At 53.9% G+C, this 12578-nt stretch overlaps 2 protein-coding genes across 6 annotated transcripts in view; both read right to left on the reverse strand.

Moving 5' to 3' along the window:
- The window catches only part of LOC139673810 (zinc finger protein 850-like), a 1066517-nt gene that overhangs the window by 916586 nt on the left and 137353 nt on the right, over nucleotides 1-12578 (reverse strand). The window lies entirely within an intron of this gene.
- LOC139673865 (class I histocompatibility antigen, F10 alpha chain-like) lies at nucleotides 4856-10859 on the reverse strand. 5 transcript variants are annotated; one of them, XM_071559795.1, is made up of 8 exons: nucleotides 10754-10859; nucleotides 8300-8563; nucleotides 6797-7072; nucleotides 6333-6605; nucleotides 6110-6217; nucleotides 5971-6011; nucleotides 5837-5856; nucleotides 4856-5503 (listed from the first exon to the last, which is right to left on the reverse strand). In XM_071559795.1, the coding sequence occupies exons 1-6, from the start codon at nucleotides 10815-10817 to the stop codon at nucleotides 5971-5973; spliced, it is 1026 nt and encodes a 341-aa protein (XP_071415896.1). In that variant the 5' UTR covers nucleotides 10818-10859; the 3' UTR covers nucleotides 4856-5503; nucleotides 5837-5856. The 5 variants fall into 5 exon arrangements, 4 of the variants coding, with proteins under 4 accessions (XP_071415896.1, XP_071415895.1, XP_071415894.1 ...); XM_071559794.1 differs by having other exon boundaries at nucleotides 4856-5506; XM_071559793.1 differs by having other exon boundaries at nucleotides 4856-5567.

Genomic DNA, 12578 nt, shown 5'->3' on the forward strand with positions numbered 1-12578 from the left:
TCATCAGATTCAATCAGTATTGCCTGGTACTTCAGGAACCTCGAGGGTGACAGCCAATGGCCACCCCTTTGTTCCAATACTGCCGATACAGTATGAGATACTAACACTGTCATCTTTTGTCCCAAGGTGAGCTTCCTGGCTTCTTCAATGTTCAAAATTACAGCAGCCACTGCCCTTAGACAGGTAGGTCATCCTTTGCTCACCTCATCCAGTTGCTTTGAGAATATGCCACAGCTCTTTTATATGGTCCCAGCTGTTGGGCTAGCACCCCCAGGGCCATTCCCTGGTGTTCATGAGAATACAGCCAAAAAGGCTTTGTCACATCTGGCAAACCCAGGGCCGGGGCTCTCATGAGTTCTTGTTTCAATCTTTTGAATGCTGCCTCAGCCTCAGGAGTCCACTCGACAGCCTTTGTGGTGTCTTTGAGTAAGTCATATTGTGGCTTTGCTAGTATCCCATACTGGTATATCCACAGCCGGCACCATCCCGTCATTCCTAAAAAGGCTCGTAAGTCTCTAGGTGTTTCTGGCTTAGGCATCTGGCATATAGCTTCTTTCCTTGCTGTTCCTAGAGATCTTTGTCCCTTTGAGATTTCATATCCCAAGTACACAACTTGTTTCTGTACTAGCTGTGCTTTTTGTTGGGAGACTCGGTATCCACTTAAGCCCAAGAAATTTAAAAGTGAAATTGTCCATCCAATCTTCTTTCTCGTTTCCTAGGATCAGATCATCGACGTATTGTAGAAGAACGCCATCTCCTGGCGGCCGCTCCCATTGCTCCAGCTCCTTAGCCAGTTGATTCTCAAAAATTGTGGGACTATTCTTGTAACCCTGGGGCAACACCGTCCAAGTTAATTGAGTTTTTCTTCCCTCAATAGATTCCCACTCAAAAGCAAAGATTTTCTGACTTTCTGACGCTAAGGGAAGGCAAAAGAATGCATCTTTTAAATCCAACACTGTAAACCAGATTAAGTTATCTTTCAATTTGGTTAAAAGGGTATATGGATTGGCCACTACCGGATGTATAGTGCTTGTGATTTCATTTACAGCTCTCAGATCCTGTACCAATCTATATGTTCCATTTGGTTTCTTTACTGGCAGGATAGGTGTATTAAATTCGGATTCACATTCTATTAACAATCCTAATTCTAAAAATTTCTTTATTATGGGTGTTACTCCCTCTCTGTCTGCCAGCCTTAGTGGATATTGTTTTTTGTTTACTGGCTTTGCCCCTTATATTAATTCGATCTTTACGGGTATTGCCTGTTTTGACCTCCCAGGTGTGTCTGTTGCCCAGGTTAAGGGATACACTTCGTTCATGATTCGCTTGTTATTTTCATTGTTTCGCTCTGGCTCAACACTGCTCATAGCTAAGCTAAGAGCAGCTATCCATCTGTCCTCATCAACTAAAAATTCCAGTTCCCCTTTACTAAATTTAATAACTGCTCCCAGGTTCTCCAACAAATCTCTCCCTAATAAAGGCTTAGGGAAGTTAGGTAAATACAAGAATTGGTGTATTCCCATCTGTTTCCCAGTTTTATACTTTAGAGGTTTTAGGAAGAATGCCTTTTCTGGTTGGCCTGTTGCAGCTATGACCCTTACAGATTCGTCACTTTTTGGTACCAATTTTTTATTTAAAACCAAAAACGTTGCTCCAGTGTCAATTAAAAAATCCAGTTCTTGGTTACCCACCCCTAGCGTTATTTTAACCAGTGGGTCCGCCAGGGAACAACCCACCGGTCCTCCTCATTGGTTACTTTGATATGCCATAGTGGTGGCAGAATTCTCACTCTTTACTGCCAGAAGGGGACAGTCCCGCTTGAAGTGACCTATTTGCAGGCAGTGGGAACACTGATTTGGTCCTATTCTTTGCGGTACTTGTGCACCTCCCCTTCCTCGCATGAAGCTACCACGACCCCTTCCCCCTACATTAGGTCTGGGGACCCTGCCCCCGGGCCCTGCAGGGTATTGACCATATGTCTCAGGGAATTCCTGGGTCATAGATACCAGATGCGGTGGTTTCCTTGCTGGTTTCTTTTCTTCTCTATTGTTATACACTCTCCAGGCTTCCGTCATCAATTTTTCCAATTTTTATCGTCTGGGTGACCTAATTTTTGCAGTTTTCTTCTTATGTCTGGATTACTTTGTCCTATAAATAGCCCTACCAGTTGTGCTATACCTATTTCCGAAGCGGAATCCAAGGGAGTATATTGTCTCATTGCCTTTCTAAATCTAGATAGCCTGTAGGCGATTCCCCTGTCTCCTGTCTGATTTGATATAGGGCTGCCCAATTTATTGCCTTAGGAATTGCATTCCTTAAACCCTCTGCAATGATTTCTCAATATTGTTTCAACATTGCATAGTCTTCTGGTTGGTTCACATCCCATCTCGGGTTTTCCCTAGGGAAAATGTCTCTTAAATCTCCCTGTATGGATCTTGCATGCATCCTAGCCGCATTTAGCACCAACTCCTTTTCGGTGGGAGTAAGTTCATTTAACAACATGTCCGTGTCCTCCCAATCAATGTCTTGGTTTCTAGCTATTAGCTCAAATCTCCGAGCTATGCTTTCTGGTTCTTCCCTGAAACTCTTCACAGCCTCCTTCCATCTATCCAGCTCTCCTGATGAAAAGGGGACCTTTATTCTTCCTTGTTCTCCTTTAAGATTTATTACTTGCCTAAGAGGCGCAACTAAGTGATTATCTGTTTTCTTTCCTGATTTCCCTTTACTGCCTTTTCGCTTTGTTGATCTGGTTTGATATGAATGGCTAGTGCCTTCTAATTCGTCACTGTCACTGCTGCTTTCAGTGTCTGTTTTGTCTTTTGGTCTCCTTGTTTTTGGGATTTTTGGCAATGTCCCAATTTCTACAGCATTAGCAGTTTCTGTTCTATCTTCTTCCTGTGCTGTGTCGCTTGAAGTGCCCTCCTCGCTATCCTGCTTTTCTACCATCCTTGTTACAGGAGCACCTTTTATTGTCTTTGTTTTTGTGGCAGCCTCAAATATTTGAAATCTCTGTATCAAGTCTTTTATGTCCATCAGGCTTTCCTTTTCACCATCGCTATCTTGTCTCTTTCTATATTTGAGACATTGTTTTCCAATACTGCAGGCATCACAACAGCATTTTTTTTCTCTAGATTTCTTCTGATCCTTTTCCAGTGCTAACACGAAAGGGTCATGGGGTGGGATATTTATCCCACAATCTTTCTGCCATTCTGGTTTGTCTCTCAACGTGAAGAACATGTGGCAGTATATAACCTCATCCCACTTTTCTAGTCTACGGAGGAACAGAAGGAGCTGCAGCATTGTATTATAATTCAAGCTACCCTCAGGGGGCCACTTCTCTCCCTCGTCTAAGGTATACAACGGCCACCAGTCTTGACAGTATTTTAACAACTTCTTTTTACTTGTTTTCGCCTGAGACCCCTCCCAGCTCTTTCCAGTGTTTCAGAATGCACCCAAGGGGGGTTTTCAAATTCATTTCTTTACTTTCCCTGCTCAGTTGACTGCCCATTGTCAATATTTATATAACTTCACTTTCCCACTAGATTGTCAATTGTTTTCGTTCGTCTCTGGCCGGCTTCCTCTCGGAGAGACGGAAACGCAGATCGGAACTCCGCACTCACTTCGCAATCAGACTGCATCTCTTTCACACACTTTCATACTCGTTCGTACTCCCCCCTGAGCCCCCCTTAATATTGGATCAAAATAATGATGTTACCAGGAGAGGCCACAAGATGTCGCTGTAGACCGCAGGATTTTCAGGTGGTCTCTCGGCAATGTGCAGCTCGTCCCTAAATTACAAGTCTGGAAGTATTTGAATAAACACTAAACCTCGAGTTCTTTCACAGAAATATTCCACCCACTTAACCGTGTGCAGAGCTTGGTCTGAGAAACATTGGTCACATCTTATATATGACACTCCTGGTAAATGACTTTCTTCAAAGATCAAGCCACTGCAGAAATTACATCTAGCGATCATAAACAGGGAGCAGTCACAGATAGGACAAATCTTTATCAGAGGCTCAGAGGAACAAAGTCCTTCTACAGTCAGCTTTTCAGTGCCTTTTCCCATACAGGACTATCGAAATCTAATAGCTTACAGGAATTAGTTAACAGCAGATTTTTTTTTTCGGTAGTTCAAAAAGCTAAAACAACACAACTATTAGCACCACACTATACATAATATTCAAACAGCTAAATCAACACAATAATCAGTGCCACACTCAACATATATAGCAACATCACATATAGTTCAAACAGCTAAAACAACACAGTAATCAGTGCCACACTCAACATACATACCAACATCACATATAGTTCAAACAGCTAAATCAACACAATAATCAGTGCCACACTCAACATATATAGCAACATCACATATGGTTCAAACAGCTAAAACAACACAGTAATCAGTGCCACACTCAACATACATAGCAACATCACATATAGTAATAAGTTTACTGGGACTCTAACCCTTGTCCTTGAGGGGACTCCAACCCCCCAAAAAAACTTAAAATCGGGGACTCTAACCCCTTTTAGGACTCAGGTTCTGGGGACTCCAACCCCAGGCCTGAGAGCGTCCTCCCCGTCCTGTTCGATTTAGTTTGATGGTGCACCTTTATTCCTTCATTCAAATATAGTTATAAATACCTTTTGATCCTTCGAGAGGTCCTTGTTCACCAGTGTATGACACCAGGGGTCGGGGGGGACTGTCCGACAGCACACTCGGTCGTGGGGCCCCCTGCAGCGTCCCCAGCCCCTCGGGTTTCAGCACCGATGGAGCCGGACCGTCCCACCAGAGTCGCCAAAATATGATGCCCAAAAAGGCAGAACAAACTGTTTGGAGACAAAGTTTCAGTCAATAAACAGCAAGGTATTTATTAAGACAACGTTGGGGTAACTCTCCGATTAGTATCGGACAAAAGAGCTCCAAAATCTACAGTGAGAAGCTACAGTATTTATACATTTCTAGTGAGGGATTACAATATTTTTACCTACATATTCATGCACGATTATAATATTGCAATATCTAGTTATAATATTCATAGCAGGCGGAGTTGGGGCAGAGCTGTCCATTTTGAGGAATATTATGAGGGGAGATCCTGTTACTTCATCTGGTGGTGGTCGTATTTTTGCTCTTCATCCTCATGAACTTTTCAACTCGGTCTAATTTTGCTGATTCTTGCAGATTCTTGCAGTGGGTCTTGCCAAACATGGTGCTCTGGCTTTTTTCTTGGGATTAACCTGTTTGCTACATGGGCCTTTAATTATGACTTCACTGAGGGTTAGATGTCGTCCATAAATTAGACCGTATCTCTTGGAAACTCCCCGGAAAGTTGGGTGCTTTTAGTAAAATCCCCTAGGTTCTGGCTTTTCTCTACTTCAGATCCATCAGGAAAAGGTGCAGTGGTGCCAGGGTGGGTGAGAGCGGCACGATGAGCTCTGCCAGCAGCTCCTGGCCTTCCTCAGAAAGAGGGATGGGGCTGGATTGCTCAGGTGGTGATTCCTGCTGCGATGAGTGGGGGACAGAGTCACCATGTCCCTGTCCCCATTCCATGGGATAGATCCACCTGTGGAGCCCACAGAGAGCAGGAGCTCCTCTGGAATCCATCATCATCTTGCTCCATCCATCCCACACAATCCCACTGTGGAATCCCACCTCTATCCCGCTCCATCCAGCCAGCCTGATCCTGCTCCATAATCCAGCCCTGATCCCACTCCAGAATTCCTTCTGATCTCACTCTGGAATCCTGCCCTGATCTGGAATCCCATCCCAATCCTGCTCCATCCACTATGCTCTGATTCCCCTCTGAAATCCCACCAGGATCACACTCCATACCTGCAGGGGAGCATTTGCTTCTGTGGAAAAAAAAAGATTCATGTGATTCTGGCCTGGATCACACGCCTGGATCCATCCTGGGATCCACATGGAGAGGATCTGGATCTGGATGCAGACACACTGCTGGGACTCACTCATAGGCATTTTGTGTTGTATCCATTCCTCTTCCTCCTTCCTATGGAAATAAAGCAGGATCAGCATCCATGGCACAGGATCCCTGGAATGCCACTGGGTAGATTCGTGTCTGTTCCCCACCCTCATCCCGTGAGTTACCAGACTGCAGCTTCCAGACACCAAATCCAATGAGGCTGATGATGATGATGGCAGCGATGACGGACAGGGCGACCACCACTGGGGTGGAATTCCAGATGGATTCTGGCTCTGGGAAGGGTGGAAGTGTCAGGAGGGGAAGGGGAACCCCCCTCTTACTGCTCCACATTCCCAAATTCCCTGTTCCCAAATGCCCAGTTCCCACATTCCGCATTCCCAGTCTCACCCCAGGCGAAGATCCCGGGCTCCGGCATCCCGGCGTGCTCCACCCGGCACTGGTACTGCTCCCACTCCCCCGGCAGCGCCTCGATCCTGGCCCAGCTGTGGAAGGTGCCGTCGCTGTTGGGAACGATCCCGCCCCACTCTGTCTCCTGATCCCGGATTTCATCCCCCTTCATCCAGCTGATCCCGATGACCCCAGGGTAGAATCCGTACGCGTGGCAGGACAACGTCAGAATCCCGTGTTCCTCTTTGCCAGAGACATGGACATCAGGGGGCTCTGGAATGGGATAATGGTGACATCCAACCATGGAATTCCCATGAGGATGGGGTGGTGATGCGATCTGCCCATGGAATTTCCATGGCAATGAGATGGGGCTGAGATCCATCCATGGAATTGCCATGCAAATTACAGCATTCCCAAGTCCTCCGTTCCCTCATCCCACATTTCGATGGGAATTCCATCCCCACCTTTGCGCTCCAGCGCCTCCCGCCCGTATCCAACGTATTTCCGGAGCCATTCTGGACAGCTGTGCTCCAGGTAATTTGTTCGCCTCTCCACCTCGATCCCTTCAGTTTCCCATCTCCTCTTGGTGACCTGGGCAGCGCCGTCGGCTGCCACGAAGCTCTTGGATCCCAGCTCGAAGGAGATGAAATCCCGCCCGTCGTAGCCAATCCGGAAGGATCCACGGACGGTCCCGTCGGACAGGACATCACAGCCCGAAACCTGCTGCCGCGTGTGAACACCTGGGGAGAAACGGACCCACAGAGACCCCTGGAATTGTGTCCCAGTCCCACAGAGCCCCATCCAGAGTGTGATGGAGACCCACAGAGCCTCATCCCAGCCCCATGGATTCCCACCTAGCCCCACAGATCGCCCCCAGCCCTACAGATGCCCCCCAGCCCTTCAGGTCCCACCCCAGACCCACAGATTGCTCCCAGCCCCACAGAGCCCATCCCAGTCCCACAGAGCCATATCCCAGTCCCACAAATCCTATCCCAGCCCCAGAAATGCACCCCAGCCCCACAGATCCCATCCCAGCCCCACAGATCCACATCCCAGCCGCACAGATCTCCCCCAGACCCAGAGATTCCCCTTCCAGCCCAGAGATCTGTCATAGCTCCATGGATGGCAATCCAGCCCCAGAAATATGTCCCAGCCCCACAGATCCCTCCCAGTCCCAAAGATCCCAGCCGAGCCCCAAAGATCCCTTCCAGCCCCACAGATCCTCCCCAGCTCTAAAGATCCCCTTCCAGCACACAGATCACTCGTAGCACCACAGATTGGATCCCAGCCCCACAGATCCACTGAGAGCCATAGAGATGTCCCCCAGGCTCCCAGATCCCATCCCAGCCCCACAGATCCCTCCCAGTCCCAAAGATCCCAGCCGAGCCCCAAAGATCCCTCCCAGCCCCACAGATCCTCCCCAGCTCTAAAGATCCCCTTTCAGCCCACAGATCTCTCGTAGCACCACGGATTGGATCCCAGCCCCACACATCTTCACCAGCCCCACAAATCCCATGCCAGTCCCACAGATCCCCCATAGCCCCACAGATCCCATCCCAGCCCCACTAGTGCATCCCAGCCCCACAGATCCACTGAGAGCCATAGAGATGCCCCCCAGGCTCCCAGATCCCATCACAGCCCCACAGATCAGCTCCAGTCCTCAAGATTCCCCCTCCAGCCCAGAGATCTCCCACAGCCCCATGGATTGCAACACAGCCCCACAGATGCGCCCCAGCTCCACAGATCCCATCTCAGTCCCACAGACACATCACGCCCCACAGATGCCCCCCAGCCCCACAGATGCCCCCCAGCCCCACAGATCCTAGCCCAGTCCCGTCCCACAGAACCTCCATAGCCGCACAGATCCCATCCCACAGATCCCATCCCAGCCCCACAGATGCACCTCAGCCCCACAGATCCCAGCCCAGCCACACAGATTCTCCTCATTCCCAGCTGCCCCCACTCACCCCCGCTCTGGTTGTACCGACCCCGCTGTGTCTCCAGGTTGGCAGCAGCCACGTGCTGGTTCCGCTTGTTGATCTCAGTCTGTCTATCCCAATATCCCGGCTCAGGTCCCTTCTCCATCCACGGCGTCTGCGGCTCCATCCGGCCCCGCTCGCTGTCGTAGCGCACAAACGGGATCCCATCCAGGAACCCCATGATCATGTACTGGGGGATCCCCGGGCTGGGCTCCAACACTGCCACATTCAGGTACCACAGAGAGTGGAGAACTGGGGGGGACACAGAGATTTGGGTGTCTGGGGGGTCACGGGTATAGGAAAGGGGGAACTGGGAGAGGCAGGAAGGGGCTTTGGGGATCCCAGGGAAGTTGGTGCAGGGAGTGTCGGTGCCAGGGTAGGGGGTGCAAGGGGGTCCCACTGCACAGGACTGGGGGCTCAGGGGAGTCCCAGAATCAAGGAAAAGGAGGGTACAGAGATTGGGAAAGGTGAGATTTGGAGTCCAAGAGGTACCTGTGTCCAGGAAAAGGGGATCCAGGGGCCCTCAGGGTCAGGGAAATGGAATCACAGGGTGAGGAGACCCAGAATGGCCAAGAAAGGGGGTGCAGGGGGGTATTGGTGCAGGATAAGGGAGTGCAGGAGAGTTCTAATGTATGGGACTGGAAGCTCAGGGGGGTCTTGCTGCCACATAGGGGGTTGTAGGAGGGTACCCGTGCCCAGGAATGGGGCTACAGGGGGTTCCAGTGCCCAATAAGGCTGTGCAGGGGGTCCCAGTCCCAAACAAAGGGGTTCAGTGGGGTCTGGGTGCTGAATAAGAGGTGCAGGGGGGTCCCCATGCCCAGGAAAGGGGGTTCAGGGGAGTCCCAATGCCAAGGAAAGGGGAGTGAGGCCACTGGGAGATGTGTGATGGAGGTTCAGGGGTCCCTGTGCTCCGGAAAGGGCAGTCCAGGGATCCCCCGGTTAGAGGAAAGTGGGGTCTGAGGACTGGGAAAGGCAGGAATGGGGGTTCAGAGGGTCCCAGGGTCAAGGAAAAGGGGGGATGGAAGACGTGGGATGGCTGGAAAAGGGGGCACAGGGTGATACTGGTGCAGGATAAGGGGAGTTCGGGAGGGTCCTGGTGCTGAACAAGGGAGGATCCAAGGGGATCCAAGGGTAAAGGAATGGGGGGTGCAAGGACTGGGAGGGGTGAAATGAGAGGTCCAGGGGTCTCTGTGCCCAGGAAAATGGGGGTCCAGGGCTCTCCAATGTCGAGAAAACAGAGGTCACAAGAAAGGAAGACCTGGGATGGCTGGGAATGGGAGTCCTGGAGATGCTTGGTGCAGATGAAAGGAGGGACCTCAGGCTGGGAAAGGCTGGAGTGGGGGTCAGGGGGGCTTAGGATCAAGGAAAAGGAGGGTCCAGGAGAGGTGGGATGGCCAGGAAAGGAGGTGCAAGGGGATATTGGTACAGGATAACCGGGTATAGGGGGGTCCTGGTGCCAGATGAGGGGGTTGCAGAGAGTCCTCATGCCCAGGAATGGGGGTGAAGGGGGGTCCCCGTGCCCAGAAATTGTGGCCAAGGAGGTTCCAGTGCCTGAGACCCCCTGCAGGAAGAGCAGAGAGTGGAGAACTGGAAGGATTCTGAGATTGGCGGGTTTGGGAGGTCCACGGGTCAAGGAAGTGGAACTGGGAGAGAGAGCCAAGAGAGTCAGGAAGGGTTCAAGCTTCAAGGAAAAGGCAGGGATGGGACTGGAAAAGGAGAGACAGGGGATCCAGGGTGTCCCTGTGCCCAGGAAAGGGCAGTCCAGGGGTCCCCAGTGTTGAGGAAAGTAAGATCTGAGGGCTGGGAAGGGCAGGAATAGGGATTCAGGGGGTCCCAGGGTCAAGGAAAAGGGAGGATCAGGGGGCTGGGAGAGGCAGGATGGCTGGAAAAGGGATTGCAGGGGGGTATTTGTTCAGAGTAAAGGGGTTCTGGGGGGTCCTAGAGCCGGGGATGGGGTGCAGGGGGTTCCCCGGGTTCGGAAATGGGGGTTCAGGTGGTCCCAGTGAGGAATAAGGTGGTTCAGGGTGTCCCAATGCCCAGGAATGGAGATCCAAGGGGTCCCACTGCGAGTTAAGGGGGTGCAGGGTGGTCCCAGTGCCCAGGAATGGGGGCTCAAGGGGTTTCCCGTGGGCAGAAATGGGGTATCAGGGGGCCTCCCTTCTGGGAATAGGGTTTGGGGGAGGTTCCCTTCGCGGGAAAGAAGGTTCAAGGGGATCCCCCTGTCCAGGAATTGCGGTTCAGGAGGTTTCCCGTGCCCAGGAATGGACGTTCAAGGGTCCCAGTGCGGATAAGGGGGTTTAGAGGGGTCGTGGTGCCGCGGGAGGGGCTGCGGGGGGGGGGGGGGGGGGGAGGTGTCCCAGTGCCCGGGAATGGGGGTTTAGGGGGGTCCCAGTGCCCGGGAATGGCAGTTCAGGAGCTCCCCACTCCGAGGGTCCCACTTACCCTCCGTCGCCTCCCCCGGGGCCCCCAGGAGCCCCAGCAGCCCCAGGAGCGCCCCCAGACCCATCGCTGGGGCCACGCGCTGCTCCGCTGCGGCCCCGCCCGGCCCGGACCCGGACCAGGCCCCGCCCACAGAGCCGCCTCCGGCCGCACGATTGGCTCCGCTGTTTCTCGATCGCCAATGGCAACCCGATGCGCCTGTGACGTCATCGGTCTCTGGGCAGATCCCGGCGGCGCAGGTTGTGAGACGGGAAAGCGAAAGTGTCCGAGGGAGCGCGGGGGGGGTGGGGACGGCGGAATTCCCGGGAATTCACCTGGATCCCCTTTAGGACTCCTCCTGGGACCCCTCTGGATCCCCCCGGGACACCCCGGGACCCTCCACGGCCACGAATTCCGGGACCCCCGGGCCGGGCTGGGCTGAACTCCCGCGCTCTGCGGTGAAACTCGGCCTTAAACCCGCTGGTTCGGGGGCGGGATCGGGAAAGGGCGGCGGTGCCGGGAAGGGACCGGGACGGAGCGGGACAGGCTGGGATGGACTCGGGTGGAGTGGGATAGACTGGGGCACCGGGATACACCGGGACCAGAACTGGGGTAACAGAGATCGTACTGGGAACAACTGGGACCACATTGAGGGTGGCTGGGGTCATACTGGCATCATACTGGGAGTGACTGGGAGCATTCTGAGGGCAGGTGAGACCATGCTGAGGGCACCTGAGATCATGGTGGAGGGGACTGGGATCATATCGGGATGAGTGGGGCCACATTGGATGTGACCGGGAGCCACTGGGCCCATGCTGGGAGTGCCCTGGGCCCCACTGGGTGGAACTGGGTGGCTCTGGCCCAGCTGGGGCTCAGGGTTGTTCTCCCCCAGGGCCCCTCGGGCCCGGCCGGGGCTGCAGTTCTGAGCCAGGGTCGAGCAGGGACCCCCCGAGTCCCACTGACACCCCCGGCCCTGCAGAGCTGAGGGACAGGGAATGGCCAGAGACAAGGAATGGCCAGGGACAGGGAATGGCCAGAGACATGGGATGGCCAGGGACAGCGATTGGCCCCGGGGACAGGGAATGGCCCCGGGGACAGGGAGCAGCCGAGGGCCATGGCATGGCTGGTTCCTGCCCTGGATGTCACCTCCCCCCGTGGGCAGCGAGGGGCGCTGGAGGGTCCCTGTGCCCCCCTGCCCTCAGTCCCTGCCGGCACCGCTCCGGGCCGTGTCGCTGTCACGGAGAGGCCGCTGCCTCGGGACAGGCTTGGCTGCAGAGTTTGGGGTTAAACCCGCCCCGCTGGGCCGGGGGGGGCAGCCCTGGACACCAGGGCTTTGCTCCTGGGGCTCTGCAGGGGCTCCCGCGGGGGCTCGGCCTCCTTGGGGCATCCCCTGTTCCGGCCTGGGCTCCTCCCGGGCTGCGGGGGGGTCTCTGCCCCATCCCGGGCTCCTCCGCAGGGCACAGTAGCTCCAGCTCAGGGGCACACGGAGCTCCAGCCGGGTCGGAATCGCAGCGATTCCCTGCGCTCCCGGAGCCCGGGCACATCGCCAGAGTGGGAATGCTCAAGGGGCGGCTCTGGACACATCGCCAGGGTGGGAATGCTCAAGGGGCGGCTCCGGGCACATCGCCAGGGTGGGAATGCTCAAGGGGCGGCTCCGGGCACATCGCCAGGGTGGGAATGCTCAAGGGGCGGCTCCGGGCACATCGCCAGGGCTGGGAATGCTCCAGCGGCGGCTCCGGGCACATCGCCAGGGCTGTTACCCGCAAACCGCGGGGGTTTCGGAGAGGGAGGCGGGTTCTGTACAAAGTGCGGGCGGGGGGCGGACACTCGGCTCGGCTCGGCCGCGGCC

This window comes from Pithys albifrons, chromosome 7, assembly GCF_047495875.1.
Source record: "Pithys albifrons albifrons isolate INPA30051 chromosome 7, PitAlb_v1, whole genome shotgun sequence".
Lineage (NCBI taxonomy): Eukaryota > Metazoa > Chordata > Aves > Passeriformes > Thamnophilidae > Pithys > Pithys albifrons.